Consider the following 24,308-nt stretch of genomic DNA (forward strand, 5'->3'; position numbering starts at 1 on the left):
GGCGTTGTCTGGGTGGTTCGGCTGCCGGCGGAACCCGGCGAGCGGCGCTGAGGGTGGCTGCGGCGGCAAGAGAAGAGAAGGCGGCGGGGCGGGGAGCGGCCTCCGAGGGGAAGGTGGGCGCCGGGCCAGGAGGCCGGCCTCGCGAGGGCGTGCGGGTCCGGCGCGGTGGGAGCACCCCGGAACCCCGGCCGGGTTCCCGAGGGCCGGGCAGGGCATGGAACCACCGCCGCCCTCGCATCTCCGGGCACCGCGAGGGTCAGTGGAGCTGCCGGGTCAGGCGTGTTAACCCGTGGCCGCGCGGTGCTCTGGCCCAGAGATGAAGACCGGTCCGGGGCCTCGAGCGGGGCCTTCCCCTTCGTGCAGCTCCCTCGGCATGGAAACCCCACCTGCGTCCCCTCCCGGCCTCCTCCGGCTCGTCGCTGCCGGCCGTCCGGGCACCGCCCGCGGGAAGAAGCGGGTCCCTCGCCCCGGCTCGCTGCATCACGCTGTAGTTGATAATAGTGCTTAAGACTACAGAGCTCCTAGCCCCCCCAGCCCCACTGGCGTAAGACCTCTCCGTGCCTCGGTTCCGCGTCTGTAAAACGGGTGTAATAACGGTTCCTACGTGGTGGGGTTCTTGTAGGATTTCATGAGTTGGTGAATGTAAAGCACTCAGAGTGCCTGCGGCTTAATCGCTTGGCTGCTCTTCTCAGCCCTTAAGACAGGTCGCGCACACAGCGGTGGAGACTGTTGCTTCAATGAGTGAATGAAGGTTGAACGGGGTTTGAACAGAATTGTGAGAAGCATTAGGCCTAGAGTGGGGCTGTAAGGAGGCTTTCATTCTGGAGGTGAGCAGGGTTGGGAATGGACCAGAGGGTGTATGTGAGGGCTGCTATAACAAAATACCGCAGCCTGGTGGGGGCCTTGAACAGTAGACATTTATTTTCTCACAGTTCTGGGAACTAGAAATCCAAGGTCAAGGTGTCAGCAAGATAGTAATCTATACTATCTTGGTATAGATTTGTAGCATTTAGAACAGGAGGATACCTTAGAGATTATCTGACTCAATGGGGGAACCCCTCCACTTTCACAGAGGAAAAAACTGAGGCCCAGAGTCTCCATCCATCCTGAAACCATGTATTGAGCACCTACTGTGTCTAAGGTACTCTTCTAGGTACCAGAGATAGGCTGATCAACAAGACAGAAGAATTTTTTTACCTTGTGACAAAGTGAGTTAGCTGCACATATATAGAGAGCCCCGTGCTTCTTGTATCACAACACAAGGCCTGTGTTGCACATGTTCATCCTCATGTGTGCTGTGCTTTAATTTGGTGCTTATCTCTGGGGTCACCTGGACAGTCAGGTATAGGTAGTAGACTGAAGAGGCTACTGACTTATTCTAAGGAAGGCTTTTGAGCTATTGCATGTAACTTGGAGAAATGGTTAAGCATGTGGACTTTGGAGTCAGATTCCCTGGGTTTAAATCCCAATTCTGTGCCTTATTGATTACCTATTACTTATTAGCTGTGTTTGTCCTCTGTAACTCTGTTCAGGTTATCTATTGCTGTGTGACAAACTATCCCAAAACTTGGTGACTTAAAAACTGTTTTATTTTATCTCACGGTTTTGTGGGTCAGGAATTCAGGCAGGGCCGCGCTGGGTGGTTCTTCAGCTCCATATGGTATGGACTGGGAGTGGTGATCAGCTGGAAGGGCTGGTGTGGAGCATTCATTGTGGCTTTGCTCCCATATCTGGTACCTGGGAAGGAATGGCTGGAAGGCTGGGCTCACCTGAGCCCTTCTGCGCCATGTGCTCTCTCCAGCTGGGTGTCTTACAGTCCTGCTGTTGACTCAGGCCTTCCAGAGGCAGTGTCCAAAGCATGGAAGGTGGAAGCTGTCGGCTTGTAGGGCTTGGGCCCAGAAATGGGCACAACTTTACACCCTTCCTTTTACCTGTTCTGTTGATTAAGGTAAAGGCTGTTCAGATTCAAGGAGAGGAGACCTAGATCCCACCTCCCCTTGGGAAGAGGGTCGAGAAGTTGTGGACTTCTTTTATCCACCAAATGCCTCATTGTCCTCATCTGTAAAATGAAGCTAATAGTATGTAGTATCTATTTTACAGTTATTCTGAGGATTAAATGAGTTAATATGTGTAAAGAGCTTCAAATACTGCCTGGCATAGAGGAAACATTTGATAAATATTTGTTGTTATTATTGTTACTAGGTACATGATACATTATTCATAGCTGTTATTCATAGAACACATAAGAAATACAAGATGCAAATTCGTTTTCTGGAGTTTTTTATAATCGTATTGGGGAGGCACAGGATTGACATCATGAAGCAATTAGAGAACTATACTGAGTAATATAGAATAGTTACAATTTTTATAGTCAAAGTAAACTGTGGAATGGTTCATAACTTTGCATGTCACTTCTCTATAGCTAGAGAATGTCTAATATAGATTCAGAATATTTGCTGTATTTTAACATTTAAGTCTTTGGAGGAAGGTTCTATGTTGTGTTTTTTTTTGTTTTTTTTTGTTTTTTTTTTTTTTGCGGTATGCGGGCCTCTCACTGTTGTGGCCTCCCCCGTTGCGGAGCACAGGCTCCGGACGCGCAGGCTCCGGACGCGCAGGCTCAGCGGCCATGGCTCACGGGCCCAGCCGCTCCGCGGCATATGGGATCCTCCCAGACCGGGGCACGAACCCGTATCCCCTGCATCGGCAGGCGGACTCTCAACCACTTGCGCCACCAGGGAGGCCCTATGTTGTGTTTTTAATGTCCTTTTTCTCATGGACGTAAGAGCATGGGCTCCAGGGCTTAGGAACCAGGAGGTGAGATGATGGGAGGTGAGATTTGGAGATTCTAAGTTGAAGGGTCATACGGTTGGAGATGTTCAGCAGAAAGCTGGACATTTGGAACTGGTGGCTGAAGCTGGAGTTTCAAATTTAGGAATTGTCTGCTCTGAACAGGTGAAAGCCAAGAATAGATATGATGGTGACGGGAAAGAGAAGAGGGCCCAGGTGCTGAATCTTAAGGGACATTAACGTGTGGGGAGCCCACAGGGGAAGAAGTGCAGCCTGGAGATGGGACAGATCAGGGACATGGAGAACCGGGAGCCTTCTGAGCAGGAGGAGTTCCACAGTGGAGGTGGGCAGGCTGCACCACCACCTGTTGTGGGAAAGCTTGGGGGGAAGGGACTGAGGGCAGGCCACTGGGGGGAGTCTGTTTCAGCACAGTGAGAAGGGCAGCAGGTTGTAAGGTGAAAAAAGGAGTGGTGAGAAAGTAGGGTGTGTAGCTTGCTCTTTCAAACGTGTGAGGGGGGGTGGGCCTGTGATGATTAGATATACCTGGGGGAAAGGTTTGTTGTCCTGTTTTGTTTTGCTTTGCTTTTTTCAACACGGGGCCATCTTGGCGTGTTTACAGGGACTGGTGAGCCAGTGGAGGACAGAGTGGAGCACTGAAAGGGGTGATGAAGCAGAGTCCTAGAGGAGGAGGAGAAGGGAAGTTAGCTTTGGAAGGAGAAGGCACACTTCATCCTTTGAGGTGAAGGGATTGGGGGGGTGAGGGGAAAATTTGGAATCACAAAAGGAATTTAAAGGCACTCAGGGTATAGTAAGTCATTCATGGAATCGACCTTAGTGAAGTCAGGGTCACAGTCATTTTTATGGAAGAGGGAGACAGACGTGGTGAGAATGAAGAGAATGGAAAGGATTCAGAAGCACTGTTGTGGGGAATGTAGACGGAGTTGAAAAGAAACAAATAGAAAACATTACTAACCAGCAGCAGAAGTCAGCTAGCGTGCATTTTAGTGGTTGAGTATCTGCTGTGTGCCAGGTGAAGGTGGATAAGATGGTACCTTCAGAACTCACGGCAGAGTTGGAGACACAGGTGATAGGACATAATGACAGGATATCTTACTGAAGTATTTATGCGGTAAGATCGCACAGATGTGACCCCAAAGTCAGACTTGAGCAGGGAACGGTGGGGAAGAAGAAACGTGGCCGGAAAGACTTCAGGAGCAGGTGACAGCTCAGCCAAACCCTGTTCAGAGAGTGGGCGTTATCTGGAAGGTGGGAGAGTCATTTGTCAATAAAGTATTCCCAGGACAGGAAGTATCAGAACCAGAGACTTTTGAGAAGAGAGCAAGGCAGAAGTCTGCAGTCCACCTGCTTCAGAATCACCTGGATGCGTACAGTGCAGATGCCTCGGCCCCAGGACTCTGCATTTTAACTGGCTCTCTAGGTGTTCCTCCTAGATAACATGAGTTGAATATTTAATACATGCCGGGGGCTATTTTAAATGTTCACATGGGTTCTCACAATTATCTCAATAACTGTGAGATAGGATGAGGAAAGTAGGACACAGAGAAGTCATTTGCCCAGTCGTATAGCTAGTGAGTAGTGGGCTAGGGGTCCAAAACTGGCCAGGAACACAGCTTGTTTGGGGAGCTGCAGGTAGTTTATTTTGGAGGGCACACCTGGGATTAATAGGAAGTAAGCCTAATAATAATAATAATAACAATAAAAGTAGAGGCCATGTTAAAAAGATTTTGCCTTCATGGTTTAGTGACTTTTTCAGTAATGCTTATGTATTGAGAATGAAAGCAAATAAAGCAGGTAATGGCTTTTTAGTTTTTACTACCAAACTGCCATTTTAACTTCCACAGTCTCATCTCAATCTGACTCCATTTCTCCCCACTTTTCCTCTTCCAAAAACCATCTCTTACTAGACTGAGCTCCTCATCGTCAGAGCCCGTGTCTTAACTCATAAAGTATCTAGCTCAGACTGTTTGGCTTCATTGTCATGTACTTGTGTGTGTGTTTCCTCCCCTAGAATGTAAGCTTCATGAGGGTGGGGACCTGGGTGTTTTGCTTTAGCCCTTGAGCCTGGCACAGAGGAGTCAGTAAGTAGATGTTGAGTGATGAATTTTCTGTATCCATATAATGGCTTCCGTCTCACTCAGAGTCAAAGTCAAGGTTCTTAAAAGGCCCTGCAAGGCTCTACGTGGTCTGGCCCTCTGCTTGTCCTTCCCCTCCCTGCCTCTCCCCTCCCCCTGGTGTCAGGTCCTCCCTCTCCCTTGGCTTCAGCTGCCCACTCAGCTCCGGCTCAGGCTTCATGATTGCCAGTGTTTCTGTTCCAGGAGCCCCGGCTCATTCCCATTCCTTCCTCAGGTCTCTGCTAAAGTAGTGCCTTGTCAGAGAGGCTGGAGGGACGAATGGATGGAGGTGCTGCCTTGCGGTACCTCTCTTATTGCCGTCTTATGGTGTGTGTTCATTTATTTTGGCTTGTGTCTTATCTCCCCAAATAGGCTCGTAATTTTCCTCAGCTTCTACTTCAATGCCCCATATACAGCTGCTCAATAAGTATTGATTTCATCTTATCCAGTTGGCCATTTCCCAACCTCATAAGTGTTTATATATGTATACTTTTTCATTGAAGTAATCTAAGTAGAAATGAGAGACGTGCATGTAGTATTAGCATGGTCATATTCTGGATTTGCACTGCCAAATATGGTGACTATTTAAGTATAAATTACATGTTCAGTTCCTCGGTCATACTCACCGCATTCCCAGTGTTCAGCGGCCCTGTGTGGCTCACGGCTGCTGTATGGAGCAGTGCAGATAAGGAACACGTCCATCACTGCTGATGGTTCTGCTGAACAGCGTTGGTCTTGATGCTTCAGAAGCTGTGTTTTTTGTACGTTTTTTTAAACTGTTGTGACAGGGAATCATGACAGTGAAGCACAGGTCAGCCACTGGGTTTGGGTGCCATTTGATTTCTGGTGATGGCGTCAGGAATCACAACTTATCCATGTCCTTTGTCCTAGGTCTCCTGGATCGTGGAGCATGGACCCAGTTGCTACTCACAGCTGCCATCTCCTCCAGCAGCTGCACGAGCAGCGTATTCAAGGCCTGCTTTGTGACTGTATGTTGGTGGTGAAAGGAGTCTGCTTTAAAGCACATAAGAATGTTCTAGCAGCTTTCAGCCAGTACTTTAGGTACATATTTTAGACTTTGTTCTTCCAATTGTACGGAGAGAAAGCTCTTCTAGAATGGAACTATTTTGACTAAATTTTATTTTCTCCTTGGATTTCACTCTCCTTATCTTTTGTAGCATATTGTGGGTTTTTTGCTTTTGTATTGAATATTTAGGGTAACCTGAGAGGGAAAGAGCCTTTTAACTAAAATATATTTGGGGCACTTGAAACTATTTTGGCACTTTGTCTTTGATTTTAATAGTTCCAATTAATGTCCATCTTCTGTATACATTTCTTATCCTTTCAGGATAAAAAGATTGAGGAATAGAATTTCTGGTAAGAACATTTCTGTAATAAGAAATCAGAGGGCCTCCCTGGTGGCGCAGGTGGTTGGGAGTCCGCCTGCCGATGCAGGGGATGCGGGTTCGTGCCCCGGTCTGGGAGGATCCCATGTGCCGCGGAGCGGCTGGGCCCGTGAGCCATGGCCGCTGGGCCTGCGCGTCCGGAGCCTGTGCTCCGCGACGGGGGAGGCCACAACAGTGAGAGGCCCGCATACCGGAAAAAAAAAAAAAAAAAAAAAGAAATCAGAGAGCATTCTATATGATAATTTTTTTTATTAAAACATTTTAGTTTTTGTTTCTCATTTGACTATTCTAAGAAAACAGGTTTGAACTCAATTTACTTACCCCTGTAATCATTTTTGCCTCAGTGAAAGATTTACTTATAAATAATAATATCAAGCAATAGTATTTCATTTATTTTTAACATTAGATTAAGTATTCTACGTACATTTTCTGATTAACTAGATTTATCTCTCTTTAAGCACTAAAGCTTCTTTTTCAGTACCTTTTTTCCCCTAAAATTCATACTATTTTACTGCTCTAGTAAACAACATATGGAACAGGATTTACTCATTCCTTGATAATCCCGAATCATCAAATTAAATCCCAGCTGTCATATATGCTACAAGTTGTATTATAGTGGATTGGCTCACTGAGGTAGGCAGCACTTTTTGCCCGTGTGCAAAATGGTCCCCTACTTGGTCTTTGCCTGTTCTGTTTTCATAGAACAGTTAGGTTTAGATGTTGTGATACATTGGCTATTTTGAGTTTTCCCCACTCTACTTCTGATATGTACTTTCCTTAAATACATGTTAGAACAGAACTGAAGGCTGTTTGGGGGATGCAGGTGATTGCATTTGACAAAACGTCTTTAACAAACTTGCAAGACAGTTTACCTGACTCAACTTGGTAGTTTTACATGCGACAAATTCATTCACCTGTGAACTTGACTTGTGCCCAGAACAAAGTGCCTGGGCTTTATGGTGCCTTTTCCCCCCATTAACTTATAGGGCTCTCTCACTGCTGGTTTATGGACCACTGGGTTGCTGAGAAACATCCGACAGCCAGATAAATTACCGCTTAAAAAATGAGTATCTATCAAGTACCTAGAGTAGTCAGATTCCTAGAGACAGAGAGCAGAATGGTGGTTTCCAGGGGCTGAGGGGATGGGGATAATGGGAGTTATTGTTTCACGGGTATAGAGTTTCTGTTTGGGATGTTGAAAAGGTGCTGGAAATGGTGAGTAGTGATGGTTGTACAACAATGTGAATGTACTTAATGCCACTGAATTTATCATATGAGCCATAGTCAAGTGTTTGATATGTGTATTTTGCCACAATTAACAAATTGAAATTTTTAAAAATGAGTGTATATCTAGGGTTGGTTTATTATAGCTATTTTTATTTTCAGATGTTTTTAAGACAGATATGGAAATATTTTTGTACGTGTTTTATGGTCTGATATGTACTATGTCAGACTAAACACAAAATATTGAAAAATGTGTGTTCTTTATTTTTCTATACTCTGCAATTAGTAATACATTTGGATAATTGCATTTTGAAAAAAAGAACAATGAGTATATTTCAAAATTTTATGTTGAGATTTCCTTGGAAGTTTGGATATTCAACACACTAATTCAGTGCATCCTAATTGCTTTATTGGATGGCTTGCCAAAACCTTTTAAAGGATTAAAGCATACTTAATTTTAAAATCTTGGCATTTATAGAAGGATAGTAATTTTGAATATTAACATGAATATTATTTATTTAAAAAAGCTATCAGAATGTATGAACTGTTAACACTGTAAGCAGGTATCCTTTCTTTTATCAGGAGCCTCTTTCAGAATTCTTCAGGTCAGAAGAATGATGTTTTTCACTTGGATATTAAAAATGTAAGCGGCATCGGGCAGATCCTGGACTTCATGTACACATCGCATCTGGATCTTAACCAGGACAATATACAAGTCATGCTGGACACGGCACAGTGTTTGCAAGTTCAGAATGTTCTGAATCTGTGTCACACATTCTTAAAGTCAGCCGGTGTAGACCAGCCACCCAGCCTGCCTTGTCACAGTACATTCTCCCTGCAAAGTGCTTTGACTCCTGACGCTAACTGTGTTATCAGTGAAAACTACGCCCCTCATTTGCTGCAGGAGTGCTCAGCAGGTGTTCAGCAGGATAGAGTTGTGGATGAATCACATTCTCATGCCCCACCCTCAGTTGGTCTTCATACTTCCACAGCTGAAACCTCAAAACAAGCCCCTGATACGTTAGATGGCAGCTGCACAGAACTGCCTTTCAAACAGCCAAACTATTACTACAAGCTCAGAAACTTGTACAGTAAGCAGTACTATAAACAAGCCACCTGTCCCAGTCATGAGAGAATAATCAAGCAGCCTTTCACTTTCAGCACATCTTCAGACCTTCATGTCGCGGAACACCAGCCCTGTGCTGTTGGTCACGCCGAGTGTGTCCTGGAGTCCTCCGAGCACTTGCCTTCCAACTTCCTGGCCCAGCCTTTGAGTGAACCTCCCCCAGGCCCTGAGCCAGACAATGCAAGCCAACAACCTACCAGACAGATGAGGCTCAAGAAGGCCATTCACCTTAAGAAGCTAAATTTCCTGAAGTCACAGAAATCTGCAGAGCAGCCATCTGAACCCAAATCAGATGACAGGTTAACCGAGAGGATAGAATCTGCCAGTGACCATAGTGTAGAGAAAGTTAACAGCCAAAGTGCTGAAGAAAAAGAAAGTGAAGAACTCATCAGTTCTGAGAATTTTAATTGCATGAATGAGATGGAGAGGCCCGAAGACACTGCGGCCCTGGAAGACCAATCCCAGACACTTCAGTCTCAGAGACAGTATGCGTGTGAATTGTGTGGAAAACCTTTTAAACATCCCAGCAATTTGGAGCTTCACAAACGGTCTCATACAGGTACACTGATTCGGTCCCCGCAGGCAAAAGGAAAGGAAATAATGCAGACGATCAGCTCCTGTTTTTGTAAGAAGTTTTGCTATTGCTTGATGACGTCATTGATATTTACCCAAAAAAATCAAAGAGTGTTAGCTATTTTTTATTTTATATTTTTGGTGATGCCTTTTAAAGAATAATCTTCAGTTCTGTAAATGCTTTCATAGAGCCAGTTTAAAAGGATGGTACACTTTTCATTTTAATTTTAATTGCGGTTGTATATGGGAAACTTTCCATCTCTAAAGTATGGCAGATTATTTTTGATGCACTCAGGTTTTCAAATTAATTCTAAAACAGATAAGCAATATTTAGTTCTCTCTTTAGAATTAGATTGTTTATTTTTTAAAAGCATAATGTAGGTTAATTCAGACTGAAGTAATTTAGTTTGAGTAATCCTGAAAGCTTTGGAAGGTAATTTGAATATCAGATTTAAAAAATTGTGATTTGAGAGGCAGGAGGCAAATTTTTTTTTTTTTTTTTTTTTTGCGATACGTGGGCCTCTCACTGTTGTGGCCTCTCCCGTTCCGGAGCACAGGCTCTGGACTCACAGGCTCAGCGGCCATGGCTCACGAGCCCAGCCGCTTAGCGGCATGTGGGATCTTCCCCGACCGGGGCACGAACCCGTGTCCCCTGCATTGGCAGGTGGACTCTCAACCACTGCGCCACCAGGGAAGCCCAGACAAATTTTTTAATAAGGATCAGCTTTAACCATTTGATATTTTCAAATGAAAATCCTTCCGTCTGAACATTGAATTTTCAAAGTTTTGTTACCTTAATTCATACCTTAGTTCATGTAATTCATACCTCCCCTTTCCAAAATGTTTATTTTTTCCAAAAGCTTTAAAAGAAAGTGTTATACAGTATATATACATTATGTAATGTAATACATATATTACTTTCCTTCCTGCATTTAAGCATGATGACTCTAGTACACTTTACAAATTAATGGCAATTATCTTAGAGGCATGAGAAGGAATATGTTATAGAATCCTTCTAAAGTAACTGCTTTTCAAGGTACTTGTGTAATTGTGACCATTGATGTGATGTCCTGTTACCACTTTTGATTCCCTGTTTGCTTAGGTGTTTACTACCTCATTGCACTGTTGAGACTGAATTAATATTTATGAAAGCCCTTTATAAATTTTGGTGTATTTGAATATAAAATACTATCATTATTATTACTCCATATGAAAACAGTATCATTGACTCAGTTTTGCCCTGTAAAAACTTAATTTAGGTCATTCTGTAATTTTCTGGAGCCTAATCCTCACTATAATTTTTATTTGAGAAACTTACCTATTTAGCTTTAAAGGAAACAAGAATTGTTTATTCTGCAAGAACATCTTTGGATAATAGTAGTCATACAGTTATATGGCACAGCTGCTTCCTGGGACATAAATATATTGAGAAGGGCAGCAATTCTCAAAGTATGATCTGGGGAACCCTTTCAGGGGGTCATTGAGGCCAAAACTATTTGTATCATAATGTAGGATGCTCCTTGCCTTTTCCTTCTCCTTCTCCCACAAGTGTACAGTGGAGTTGGCTAAAGACTGCAGGATCTGTGATGAGGCCTTCACTCTGGTGGCCAGTGAAAAATGTCTAGTCGTCTGTTTCAAAAATCACTCAGTTTTGATTTCTAATATGGATTATACTGCCAAATATGGCCCATATGAACAAAAGCTCTTTAGGGTCCTCAGTTGTTAAGAGCGTAAAGAGGTCCTGAGAACAAAAAGTTTGAGAACCACTGGCGTAGGGTTGTTAACCCTGGTCACTTGAGGGTCTTAGGAACTAGTGATCTCTTTTTTCAGACTCTCATATCTCATAGGGCGGACTTTAACATAACATCTATGATCCCCATAACTTCAGACATAAATGTAGTCCAAGATACAGCATCTATATGATCATAATTACAGTTGACCCTTGAACAACGCAGGGCTGAAGGGCGCTGACCCTCTGAGCAGTCGAAAATCCTAGTCTAACTTACAGTTGGTCCTCCATGTACTGGTTCCGCCACGTCTGCAGACTCAGCCAACTTCCATCATGTAGTACTGTAATATTTACTATTGAAAAAAATCCATGTATGAGTGGACCTGTGCAGTTAAAACCCTGTTGTCCAAGGGTCAACTGTAGTTGGGGTCAGAAGCTCCCCCTTATCCTTGAGGAAGCCATTAAACAGTTTTTAGGAAAAGATCAAAATAAAAGTACCTTAGCAGAAGCCCATAAAGCTGGCACACCCCAGCAATACAGTAGGAAGGGAAACATTTGTGTTATTTTTTTAAAAGGCTCTTAATGAAAGCACTTGATTTGAGGGGAGTGGGAAAAATGGAAGGTTCTTGGTCTTCACAGTCTGTTTATTAGGGTTCTAGAGGTGTTAAAGGCAGTACCTGAAGTATGTTTTTAAACAGATCATTTTCTAGAGAATGTCTTCAGAACTGCTGTGGTTTCTTTGTAGTAGAGTCCATTCTCTCCATCTATTCTGTACCAAAGTGTAATTATTCAGAGTTGCTGAAATCAGAGGGGGCCAAGCGGTCAGTAGGGGAACATGTCTCATAATGGAATCTTCTTTTCCCCTGTCAGCATGTTTCAACCAAGGCTGAAAGGCAGTTGGGGGGGGCGCGGGATTTTTCCCATCACACTCTCAGGAGATCCCGCTCTGCTTTGGGCTGTCCCAGGTTCATACCTCGTGTGGTGTGAATGAGTCACCCTGGTTCTGTTAGGAATCGGTGGTCATTGCAGGAGTCAGGCTGAGGACGGGTGGCCAGGTTCATGCTGTTCAGCCAGAAAACTCACATTTGATTTTCAACTGAAGGAAAAGTCTGTGTCCAAAGCCTAAATATGGTTTGAATGCAGATAAATACGTTTGATTTCAACACAGGTGTAAATTTGGAGAACAATTTAATTTTTTAGAGAAAAGTAAATATAGATTTCACTTTTATCATCTCTGCCTATCATCTAAGGGCGAGAGAGAGGATGAGGATGAGGACAGAGGCTCCCCATTTTCATACTCTGATGATGAAGTATGTAATGCTGTGGTTTGAAAGGTGGGACCAAAGAGACAGCTTAAACATTTTAAACAGAAAACTATCCTTCAGGTGTTACTCATGGTTTTACAAGCTGTTGTTTTGTTTTGTTTTGTTTTAGGTGAGAAACCTTTTGAATGTAACATTTGTGGGAAACATTTCTCTCAGGTGGGAATACTTTTATTTATTGTTAATAATTGGAAACCTGAAACCCAGTGTTTATTTTTATTACAGATAAGACATACTTTTGGACTTGGGAGAGAAGCCTCTGATGATATCTGTAACTTAAAAGACTTCAGACTAAGTCAAGAACAAATAATTTTCAAGAAAAGAAATTTCTAGTTCATTGGGCAGAAAATACCATTTTTATAAGTGTGTGAACTCTCACAATACCTTTTTCCCCCATTAAGGATGGGTCCATTTCTAGTATATTTCTTTTCTTCCACAAGTGCTGTAAACCATATTGAGCACCACTTGGGGGCTGCAGATTGTGCTGGGCTGGATCCAAGACAAATGTCCTTATTCCTACTGAGACACTAGATGTTAGGATGTTGGAGAAAAGACCAAACACATTTCGTTCCCTGCTTTCACTACCATTACACATGTATTCTCTCACTCACCTGGCATGTGTTGTGTCCTCCTATGGGCTCTGTACTATCTGGGCATTAGACATAGAGAAACCTAGAGATTGAATGTTCTAGAGAAAATTTTGAACATGATAGAATGGCTGTGGGATCCTGCTTTTCCTTCTGAAATGGAAGGTAACTCTTCCCCGCCACGTGCCGGGCATTGGCATTCCAGAAGCTTCTCTCAGGTGCCCAGTGCACAGTCCTGCAGAGGAAGCAGTCACCCCACAACTGTTTTTTACACACGCATGTTAATCCTGGAGTAACTGTGTGCAAATGCTGTCTTACTGGGGAAGGACCTTGGGGCTGGGCCTCAACGGAGGACTCGAGCCCTCTAATGTGGAGAGAGCAGGGCAGCGTGGCCCCACGGAGCACGGGAACAGCAGGAGCGCGGCCCCTGCTTTTGTCCCATCCCCACGGAGCCAGCTCTTCCAGTTTACCCTTCATCAGTCTCCCACACACCCAGACCTGCCATTTAATTCTCACTCTTCCTACTGGCTGCAGGCGGTGATTCACCTCATCCTAACGTGTTCCTGTGTATTACTAGTCCAGGCAGGGTCTGTGCACCCACCAGGTGTTCAGTAAGCTTCTGCTGAACTGAGTGGAGGGGTCATTGCTCTACCTGCCTCTCTAGTTGAGGCCTGTGCTTCTTCCTACCAGCCTCACCTGGGGGTCAGAGCTTGGCCTCTAGAGCCAGACAGTCTGGATTTGGATCCAGCCTCTGGTTTACTGCTCTGACCTTGGACAAGCTACCTAACCATTTGGCACTCAGCTTTCTTATCTATAGAGCAAGGGTGTGCGACCCCTGACCCCCATGGTGTGTGAGGAGTCAGTGGTTCATGAGATGATCAGCATCACACCTGGCTCACAGTGAGTCCTCAGGACACGTCACTAGTCCCTCACCTGTTGCCATCACCTTCCTTCTATCTGTCCTCTCTGCTCTTGTGGACCAGTCTTTCTAAGGTGCACTTTCTCCACCCCACATCCCACCATTTTAACCTTTCTACTTTGATGTAGTGGGAAAGTGTAAAACCTGGATTAATGACCATTAATAGTTAGCAATCTCTACTCTGGGCCTCATTTTTCTAATTCTTAAAAATAGGGATAATACCACCTCATGGGACTATTAGAATTAAATGAAAAAATGGACATGAAAGTCCTTTATACGTTTACATTGTGATAACAATTTAGGTTCTGTCCTTTTCTTGCTTGGAACCCTTCCTTGACTCTTCAGTGCTAACCAAATAAAGTGTACCCAGCCATTCAAGCATCGAGTCTGCCTTCAGCCTTCTTTCCTGGCATTAATGCCGGGGCTCAGAGATTCTGACTCTGTTGGTTGGGGCTGGGGCTTGAGTGTTGGTACTTTTTAATACAGTGGTTTGGATGGCAGCCCTGTCCACGGCTTCAGACATTGTCCCTCACTTTCCCTCTCAAGTCCCACCAAGGGCGGCCCTGTCTGATAGACGCTACAGAAATCCTCCTCTTCTGTGTTGGTGTCTGTATGTTTACCAGATTTTTATGACTGTAAAGTTATGTATAGTTATAGTTTACAGATGTATATCGCTGTTTTATTTCATAATGAAGTAATGAAATTTTTGTGAATAAGCTCTGCTGTGTGCTAGGGCACAAAGACAAGTAAGGCTTCAATTAGCTTTGTGTTTAGAGGAAGAAACAGTTGTATAAACTGATAAAGCACAATGAAACACTGCAAGTGCCGTGACACTTGTATAGGCAACAGTATGAAGAAGAGAGTAGTCATTTCTACCTGAAAGCTGGCGGGGGCGGGGTGGGCACTGAAGACAGGGAGTCATTGATCAGCCTAGGGTCTCTGGCATTCCAGGTGGAGAGAGCAGTGGTGGCGTTTACACACGGATACTCAGTAACCTGTCCTTCATTTCTCATACGAACTGGAGTATGTGTGGTTACAATGGACTGGAAATATTTTCCTTTCTGGAAGATTTAGAAAACAGACCTACCAATAAGAATCTTTTATACTGTGTAGTATTTCGTAGTGTTAGTCTTCTTTTTAAAAAAAAGGTCAGCCACAACCTTAATTATGAGTCAGCAAGCAGTTTGAGACCTCAGCTTTAAAAAGCTGTGATAAGCCCAGATTGTGACAACAAACTATGCACGTATTAATATAATGCTGGACACTGTATGGGCCTGGAGCTCAGCAAGTGAGAGTCACGCAGTACTTTAGAGTATGAATGAGGCTCCATTTGGAGCCACGTGTCTCCCGTGTGGAGGAGAACCTGGGCCATTTGATGCATCCAGGGGAGAAAACTAAGATAGTGACAGGTCTGGAGTGCCTGTCACATGAGAAACAGGAAAAGGGAAACAGTGTATTTAGCTGTCTTTGGGGAGAGGAATGGAGTTGCTTTGTCTCTCCAAGGAGGCAGAATAGAAACACTGAGCAGCTGCTGCAGAAGGACAGGTTCTGAGAGGCTCGGTGCCCTCCCAGCAGCTCCTGTGTTGTGTCCAGGGCATGACTGACGGGCTACAGCATCCCGTAGGAGGCTGCTTAGTCACATTCCAGGGCACTGATATGGCCCGATGCCAGGGGTGGCAAAGTGTCATCCCATCCATGGTGAAAATGCAAAAAATAATATTTTAATGAACTTTTCTTAAATTTTTAAATTTTCAACTCTGAGGTGACATTTCCCACATTTTCAGTGTTAAATGTCCTTTTATCAATGTAATGATCATTGTTCTTTAGGTGATATCTCTGTGTTAATCTCCATTTTTTTTTGTTTTGTTTCAAAGTCTTAAAACTTCTAAACTAGATTACTTTTAAGATCTGAGTTCTCTTTCTCTAAAGTTTTATGGTTCTCTATTTTTTTATATAAACAATCAACAGCCACTAGAAGAGTACTCTGACAGAGAATCTCTGCTTGGTTTGATCATGTTTAAATACTGAGTTTCAGGTACCTATTAGAAGGAGTTTATTTTTTAAACTCAACAAATCAGGTGTTAACTTCTTTTCTACAACAGAGTTTTTCACTTCAAAATTCTGACAACTCCATCCTAATTTAAAATGGTATCCACTTAGAAAGGGTGGAACTTCCTTTTGTGTTAATATTTTTTAGCCCAACAGCAGCACAAGCTTTTGAGTCCACAGACAAAGCTGAATCAGAATATTCCATCCCAGCTATAGGGGCTGAGGCTGCTTCCCTCCCAGAGCCTCTGTTTACTTCCTGTAATGTGTGAATTATACTTTATGAGGACATGGTGATGACTCACTGAAACACTATTTGCAACTGCTTAGCAAAGTGTTCCATTCATAGTAAACTCTTAATAAATGAGGGTTACTAGTATTAGCACTGACTGGAGTTTTCATGGATCCAACTATAGATGATTTCTAAGATGTATAATTAGTAATAAAGCATAGCAAAGTTTACCAAAAATAAAGACTCTTGACTAAAGGGCAAATAATCTGGGCCCCACTGTGCTATGTAATTTGGTATAAATTATCTGAACGCATTATTGGGTTTTTTTGCCTGAATCTTTCCATTATTTAATCTACTTTTATACCATTTATCAGACTAATTTGTACTCCTTTATTTGGGGGAATGATAATTACTTTCATTAGACATGTCCAGTATTAAATAGCTAAGGAAACATCTTAAAGTTTGTTTTACTGTTGTGTACTATAATCTTAAGTGGAAGATCATTCAGTTTGAAAACAAGTAATTGTTGACTTTGAAAACCAAAGTAATTGTTTACTTGTTTACTTTGAAAACAAGTAATTGTTATGCTTTATTTAAAAAAGAAAGATGCAGCATTGCTAAGAATCAAATCAGAATGCATTTCAATCATAATACATAGTTTACAAAATAACTTGAAACAAGAGGGATCTAATTTAACTGTTGAGCAGATGGTGCTATTCAAATTGTTATTTAAATGACAAGCTTTTCTGAAATTTGGAAATGACTGATTTAAAGCCATCAGTGGTGCATTATCTCAACTCCAGTGAACTGGTTCCTGGATGGCAAAGTGACTGCTTGTCATACTGAATTCAGCACAAGCTAGTTTATTCACAGAAACTCGCACGCCCTCATGTAAGACAAGAGTTTAAACTCAGACAAACTAATATTAATTTCTGGCCTACCATGTAACTAGAGCAACTAATTTATTTATTTGAATCTCAGTTTTACACCTAGAAAATAGAGATAATAATACCAATTTCTAAGAGTAATTTAGTTATACTGTACTTGTAAAGGCCTGAGTAGACCAAATATCTATTGCTGTTGACATTTGCTGTTTTTTTACTGTTATTAATAGTCATTCAGTTAAAAGCTGGGTATTTCCCAGTGTTCTGCCAAATTCTTTCTCTTTGATTATCTAAAATAAACAAGTTTTTTCCTAAGCTATATTTATCATATCCTGAAATGTAGTATCTAACTTAGTGTTTCCCAGAGTCTGATAGACATAAAGAATCTTCTATGTTATATAACATAAAATCTACAGACAACATTCTTTATACCTGTCCACAGGTTCAGAACCACCTTCAAACCTATAACCATGAACTATCTTTGCATTTTGTTTAAAATATACATAGCAAATTTGCAAATTTACATAGCCAAGTTTGTGAGTTGGGTATTACTGTTCATTTTCTTTTTTTGGCTAATTTTGTGCATAAGGCCTGCAACATTATTACCCTTGGATATAGTCATCCTATTCAGTGTTTTTTGTAACAAAACTATAAAAAAATTAAGTTGGGAAATGACAGATTGAGAGTGTTAAATTACAACAATGGAAGATTGTGTTTCCAAATCCTAATTTGAAACATTTGCCAGTAGCTTTTGTAATATCTGAGGCATTTGCAGGTTTAATTTCACTGTACTTTAGGCAATTTAATATTGATTTCCTGTTGATTAGTACATGGAAATCTATTCTGTGATCTCCATTTAAATCAGTTATTCTTCGTAAAGCCCTGCTAGTTTCAGAGATTAGAAACGTAAAAGGCCTGCAGCTGAAGGACTACTGTGAATCTCCTGATTTGCTTTTTTGCATGAAGGTGAAAATGACCCACCTGTCAGGCAGAACAACTGTAGTGCCAAGAAGAAATACTTTTTGGAAATGTCTTTCTTTATAAACAAAAGCTGTTTTTCAGGAAGAAACAATGAATACTGAAATAACCAAGTACAAGTGCTACCTTTTTTTCAAATGATGTTGCATATAGGTGGTCCAGGTTTTTAAAAAAAATGAAATAAAATACATCAAGAGCTGTTTACAGCACAAGCTTAGCGACCCCTAAAGCAGCCTCCACAGTGTGTCAGGCCCATTTTAGAGGGGGCAACACCGTGCACACCTGAGGCGGACGGACCAGGGGCTGGCGTGGAGCAGAGCTGAGAGGCTCCCCTGTTCAGCTCCCTGCTGGGCGGGGCTGCTCCTGACTCAGAACCAGGGGGGGCCTTGATCTCCTTGCATGTGGCTGCTTCTGAGTCGTGCATCCGGAGTCTTCATTTGGAAGTTGGACTGGAACCTGGCTAAATCTGCCAGTTTTCCTTTTGAATTTATGTGCTCTTAAAATTTTTTTTTCACTGTTGGCATGTTTTTTCTTTTCCTTTTTTACAGGCGGGTAACTTGCAGACTCACTTACGTCGGCATTCTGGGGAGAAACCGTACATCTGCGAGATCTGCGGGAAGAGGTCAGTGCTGGGCTTGTTCATTCGCACGTCAGGAGCAGTCTCGGCATCTCTGAGCCACGTAGGGGCTCACTGTCACTCAGGAACACAGTAAAGCCAAACCCTCTGGCTTTTCTTGTGACACACGTGAGAATAGCAAAAAGAAATGGAAATGTTAATTAAAGGAAAGGGAATCTAGGACACAAGTCTTAGGAAATGTGATTTTACATGAAACAACATTATCTTACGCTAAAATTTCCATTCATTACAAAAATATCTGTTAAAATAGATGACTGGCCCCCACGGAGGTGACTGTCTGGTAGGGGTAATGAGACTCGCAGCCTGAATACCTGGAATCAGGAGAGGAGGTTGTAGGAGGCACCCCAGCTGCGCACCCAGACCTATGAAGGGCCAAGAGTTCAGCCACAGGAAGGCCTGGCAAGCCTGAGGGCTGGGGAGGCCTTGGACTTGCAAAGTGAGACTTGACTTGGTGACAGTCTCCCTCTGGAGGTGGAGCGCAGTATGAGGAGATGGTCCCTCCTCTGGGCACACCGGCCTGCAGCATGGACTCCCCGCCCCTCACTGGGGGTGTTTGTCGGGAGTCCACGTACTCTGTGATCTATTGGTTGGTCATTCTAGGACAGCAGGCAACAACCAGGACTATACCAGTCACACAGTGTTTTCTTCATTCGTTTAACCAGTCATTCACTTGGCATTTATTAGTCATCTACTGTGTGCTGAATGCTGTGTTGGGAACATACAAATTCTCAGCCCCTGATAAGTTCGTACTAAGGAGTGGGGGGCGGGGTGGGATGGGCATAGGACAGCTATAGTCACAGTCCTCTGCTAGGATGGGACAGCACTCTTGATTTGGTTCCAGGAAGACAGTTGTCTTTGCAGATGGTAGAAAACAAAGAAGTAAAAGCTACCTAGCCTGACATGTCTCCCTTTCTGCCGTAGCTGCCTGAACACCGAAGGCCAGGTTTAGTGCCCAGGTCACATGTACTGCCTGTTTGAGGCGCCTCTTAGCATAAGCCCCCTGCTGCTTCGCTTGGGGTCCCTGTTTTGCAGGGTGTTTTAAATGTGAGCCTTCTGAGCTCCATGCATTTAAAATCATGTCTCTATGCAACACCTTCCCCCAAATGCAACCTCTTATTCTGCTCGAGTGTGGTGGGAAGGAAAGAGCATAGAGCTTCATACTGGGGGTTGGGTTGGAATTACTCCCCAAGCCAACTTAGTGATCACCTCTGAAGAAGAAAGGTTAGTGAAAGTAGGTAAGAAAAAATGTTTTAGAAACAAAACACTTGGATCATTTTCTACTTTCCTTTAAAAAGAGAAAAAAAGTAAACTTTTTTTTTTAAACCTCTGAAATGAAATCAGGCCACTCCTCATCACTCTCTGAAGTAATAGAGGGAGCAGCCCATCTCCTCCCTCAGCGACTTGCAATTAGATTTTCAGTGACGTAGAAAGGCTCTTAATTGAATTTCCAAATTGCATTACAGGTTTGCAGCCTCTGGTGATGTCCAGCGTCACATCATTATTCACTCAGGAGAAAAACCACACTTGTGTGACATCTGTGGTCGAGGTATAGCTGAGGGTTTCCCTTTTCTTCCTTGAAGATTTCTGATTAAAATGTTCTCAGCCCTTCAATTTAACCCCTGTTGTGGTCTCTCTAGGGTTCAGTAACTTCAGTAATTTGAAGGAGCACAAAAAGACACACACGGCTGATAAAGTCTTCACCTGTGATGAGTGTGGAAAGTCTTTTAACATGCAGAGGAAGTTGGTAAAGCACAGAGTTCGGCACACGGGTGAGCGGCCTTACAGCTGCTCTGCCTGTGGTAAGTTCCCGCCCACTGCAGACCTGCGGTCACCTGGTCATCCCTGTGGGGAGGGCACTGGGGTCTGTGCCCACCCCGTCCTGGGCTGTTAGGGGTCTCAGATAAGTCGTCCCTTTTTTCATGGGTAAAATGGAAGTGATGCTGTTTCTTAACCACCTTGGTCCTCTGATTCGTCTTTACTGAGTGTCTTCAAGGTATCAGGAACTGTCCTGGGTGCTCCAGTTACACAGATGACTTATGCTGAGTCCCAGGTGCCCTGTGCTCCTGGTCTGGGCCCGTGGAGTGTTGGCAGTTGGAAAAGCAGGGGAGAGCGTGGGGTGCAGCAGCAGGGGCTAGAGCATGGTGGCCTGCTGGGGCCTCGGGGGCACACGGTAGGCTCAAGAGGGAGAGATCATATTATGAGATCATATTGAGATCATATTGTGTATCATGAAGCAAAGGTCATTTCTTCGGCATTTGACGCCTCAGAAAAGTCATCAGGAAGGAAAAGGAAGGCTGGCAGCTCTCAGTTTCCAGGCACATCACTGCACAGATGAGGAAACTAGGATTGCGAGTTAGGTCGCCTGGTACCTGTGATAACAGAGTGTTGGAACCTCTGAAGGACTGGGAGGGCCTGTAGTTATGTGTGGTGCGTGTGCACATGTGCACACATGTGCCCCTGACAGTGTGGATTGAATCGTGGGCAAATGAGTGAATAACCATTTTTACGATTACCTGTTTAGAACAAATAGGAAAAATGCTCAGAGTCAGGCTGTGCGGAGCCTGGAATTGGGGCATCCTCGGAGTGGCTTGTTCTAGTTGTGGTTGGTATCTAAATTAGGGCAGGACGCGTGGGATGTAACCAAAGGGAGGCAGCTTTGTTTGTATCTCCCACTTACGCTGTGTACAGATCTCCTAGACACCAATGTCGACAGCTCCATTACTATTAAAGGATAAAATTGCATCACTTTAAATCACAATTGCAGTCTCAAGTCACTAGTTTAAAATGTCAGTTCTAAATTATTATTACAACTGTGAACTTGATTTCAGGTTCACTGTTCTCTTCCTTCCCCAGCCAGGCCTGCTGCTGGCTAAGACCCTGTAGAGAAAGCAGTGCAGCAGGACCCTCTCTTCCCCCCACTTCGTTTCCACCCCTCCAGCCACTCACTGACCATGGTTTCTGACCCTAACAAGGTCAGCTTTCAGGGAAAGGGGGAGAGAGAAAGGGAGCAGGAATGGTCTTACATGACAGGTTCAAAGCATTATAACACCTTCATTGAGATAAATCCCATACTATAAAATCTAGCCATTTAAAGTGAACGATTCAGCGGTTTGGGTGTATTCAGCGGTTTGGGTGTATTCAGCGTTGTGCTACCCTCACCACCATCTAATCTTAGAACCTTTTCCTCACCCTAAATTAGCAGTCACTCCCCATCCCCTCCCCTCAACCCAAGGTAACCCTTAATCTACTCTCGGTCCCTATAGATTTGCCTGTTGCAGACATTTCATATAAATGGAATCATGTAATACGTGATCTTTTGTAACTGACTTCATTTCACTTAGCAAATCTGCTCTGAGCATTCATGTACAAGTTTATGTGTGGATGTATGTTTTCACTTTCTTGGATTCAAAAGACAGTTTCCGTTTTAAGGCGGCTTCCCATTCTGAGCTTTGCTGAGTTTAAAGCTTGGTCCTCTCTCTGCCTCTTCCTTCCCTCCCTCCCCCGTCCCTGTCCCTGTCTCTCCAGCATTTCATGCTTCTTCTAAAGACAGCCTTCCCTTCCACTCTGTTCTCCTTCCCCAGCACTCAGCTGTACTTTTCCAAGATGGAAAGGTGCATTTTCTTTCAGCCGGACTTTTTCCTTTAGCGCTTGGTTTTGTAAAAGCAGTTTCCTCCGAGGAGACTTTCTCTGTTGGCGCCCCGTCGCCTCTCTAGGCAGTCCTCTTAGGCTCCAGGCTGGCACACTTCCCATCTGGGGACATACTCACATTCCGTGCTCTGGGGGATTGCAGGCCCACACTTGGAGGCAAGCGCTGCCCCACCGTGACCTCCCGATGGACACACGTCGAGCCTGGCTGCCCTGTGTTGACTTGAGGGCAGAGGGGAAACACCTCCCATATCCCCTCTCTCACTGGGAACTCTACTGTGGCTGAAGTTTATACACATTAAGGACCCTGAAAATAGTTAACACCTTTTGCCAACTAATTCCACTACTGAGAATTTATCTTAAGGAAACAATGAAAAGAAAGATGTTAGTTGAACCTCGGGTATGGTAGCAAACAGTTGGAAGCAGCCCAGATAGCCCACTGTTGCTTGACCAGGGCTGGATAGCTGAGAATTCAAATATAATGACATAGGAATAAGTGAAAAGTTCTAAAATATGTGTCCATGTAAATTGTGTAGTTTGTTTCAGTCCTTGGTAAATGTGTTACGACTTCTATAAGGTTATTTACTGGTTTTTCTCTTCCGATCTTCTAACCTACTCTCACGATGGGACTAGATCCCCTACCTCTAGCTTATACCCAGAGAAAGGAAATAGGACCTGGAGAAAGATGTGTAAAATTATGTTAAAAGCTGAATACATAAGTACCTTCAGAAAAGATGCTTCTAAACTATAGATTGGCTGTGTTAGATTTATGAAAATCTGAACAAAACTGTTGCGGTTTCCCAGTGTGGGCGTTCGGGGCAGGCGCCCAGGCCCACCCAGCGGGCACTCCTGTGCAGGGAGACGGGGCTCCAGAGCCCTTGCACGAGACGCCCAGACCAAGGCTGCAGGTTGGAGGGGCTACAGCCGGAGAAGAGTGGAAGAGTCTGGAATCAGAGTGAGCAGGTGACAGCAGGGCTCAGCTGAGTTCACGTGAAAGCAGAGTCCTGTGGGGTTTAGCAGGGGTGGAGGGGACGCCTTCCAGAATGTTCTCCTCTGAAAAGATCCCTTTGTCTTCTTCCAGGAAAATGTTTCGGAGGATCCGGCGACCTCCGCAGGCACGTCCGCACTCACACAGGGGAGAAGCCATACACATGTGACATCTGCAACAAGTGCTTCACCCGCTCTGCTGTGCTGCGGCGGCACAAGAAGATGCACTGCAGGGCCGATGACCAGGGGCAGGACGCTCTGGAGGAGCTCACGCAGGCCATCGAGACCTCGGACCTGGAGAAATCTCAGAGCTCGGATTCTTTTTCTCAGGACGTGTCCTTGACTTTGATGCCCGTGTCTGTTAAAATCCCCGTCCACCCAGTGGAAGAAGACTCAGTGGCAGAATTTGACGGCCACTGTAAGTTCCGGTCCCTGGTTCAGTCTCATGGAGTGAGTGAGCAGGAGAAGCTCAGCTTGGGTCCCCTCAAGCTCGCCAAGCCTCATGTGCCGCAGGCACAGCACCAGTCCTACAGCTACTCAGACGTGGAGGCCTCGGCTGGCACGGAGTCGCTGCAAGCCGACGGTATGGCCGCGATCCGCTCGTCCCTGGCTGCCCTGGACCATCACTGCGCCGACCCCCTGGGCAGCCGCGCATCCGCCCCTGCGTACAGGAACTCGGAGGGACAGTTCTTCTCCAGCATGACCCTCTGGGGGCTGGCGATGAAGACGCTGCAGAATGAAAGCGAGCTGGACCAGTGAGGTCCTCTATCAGCAGCTCAGCATCAGAGGCGGCTTTAGCCCGAGAGGCTAGATTCTGTCCCTCCTGACGGGGGATGGTCGTTGGAAGTGCCTTGAGCCCAGCGTGTGGGAAGAAAGGCCTCCTGGCACATCGTGGAAGTGGACGAGGGACTGAACTTCTTGCACCCCAGAAGGCTTGAGAGACCGTCTCCCAGATGTGGTGTGAACTGAGTGTAACTACTGTACATTTTGGTCATGGTAAAGGGAAAATATATGTATATAATAATACAGATATTATTTTTGCATTTTTACATGATTGAAATTTGTAGCGTTTTGTATTTTTATTTACAAAAAGA

At 44.3% G+C, this 24,308-nt stretch overlaps 1 protein-coding gene across 8 annotated transcripts; it reads left to right on the forward strand.

The window, feature by feature from the left end:
• Positions 1-32: 32 nt before the first annotated feature.
• ZBTB49 (zinc finger and BTB domain containing 49) lies at positions 33-24,308 on the forward strand. Of its 8 annotated transcripts, XM_060104146.1 has the most exons (9): positions 779-827; positions 3,407-3,526; positions 5,811-5,981; positions 8,132-9,234; positions 12,412-12,458; positions 18,494-18,567; positions 20,046-20,128; positions 20,220-20,381; positions 23,309-24,308. In XM_060104146.1, the coding sequence occupies exons 2-9, from the start codon at positions 3,453-3,455 to the stop codon at positions 23,971-23,973; spliced, it is 2,379 nt and encodes a 792-aa protein (XP_059960129.1). In that variant the 5' UTR covers positions 779-827; positions 3,407-3,452; the 3' UTR covers positions 23,974-24,308. The 8 variants fall into 8 exon arrangements, with proteins under 8 accessions (XP_059960155.1, XP_059960163.1, XP_059960146.1 ...); XM_060104172.1 differs by lacking the exons at positions 779-827; positions 3,407-3,526 and adding an exon at positions 33-113; XM_060104180.1 differs by lacking the exons at positions 779-827; positions 3,407-3,526 and adding an exon at positions 123-544.

The sequence above is a fragment of the Mesoplodon densirostris genome, chromosome 1, assembly GCF_025265405.1.
Source record: "Mesoplodon densirostris isolate mMesDen1 chromosome 1, mMesDen1 primary haplotype, whole genome shotgun sequence".
NCBI lineage: Eukaryota > Metazoa > Chordata > Mammalia > Artiodactyla > Ziphiidae > Mesoplodon > Mesoplodon densirostris.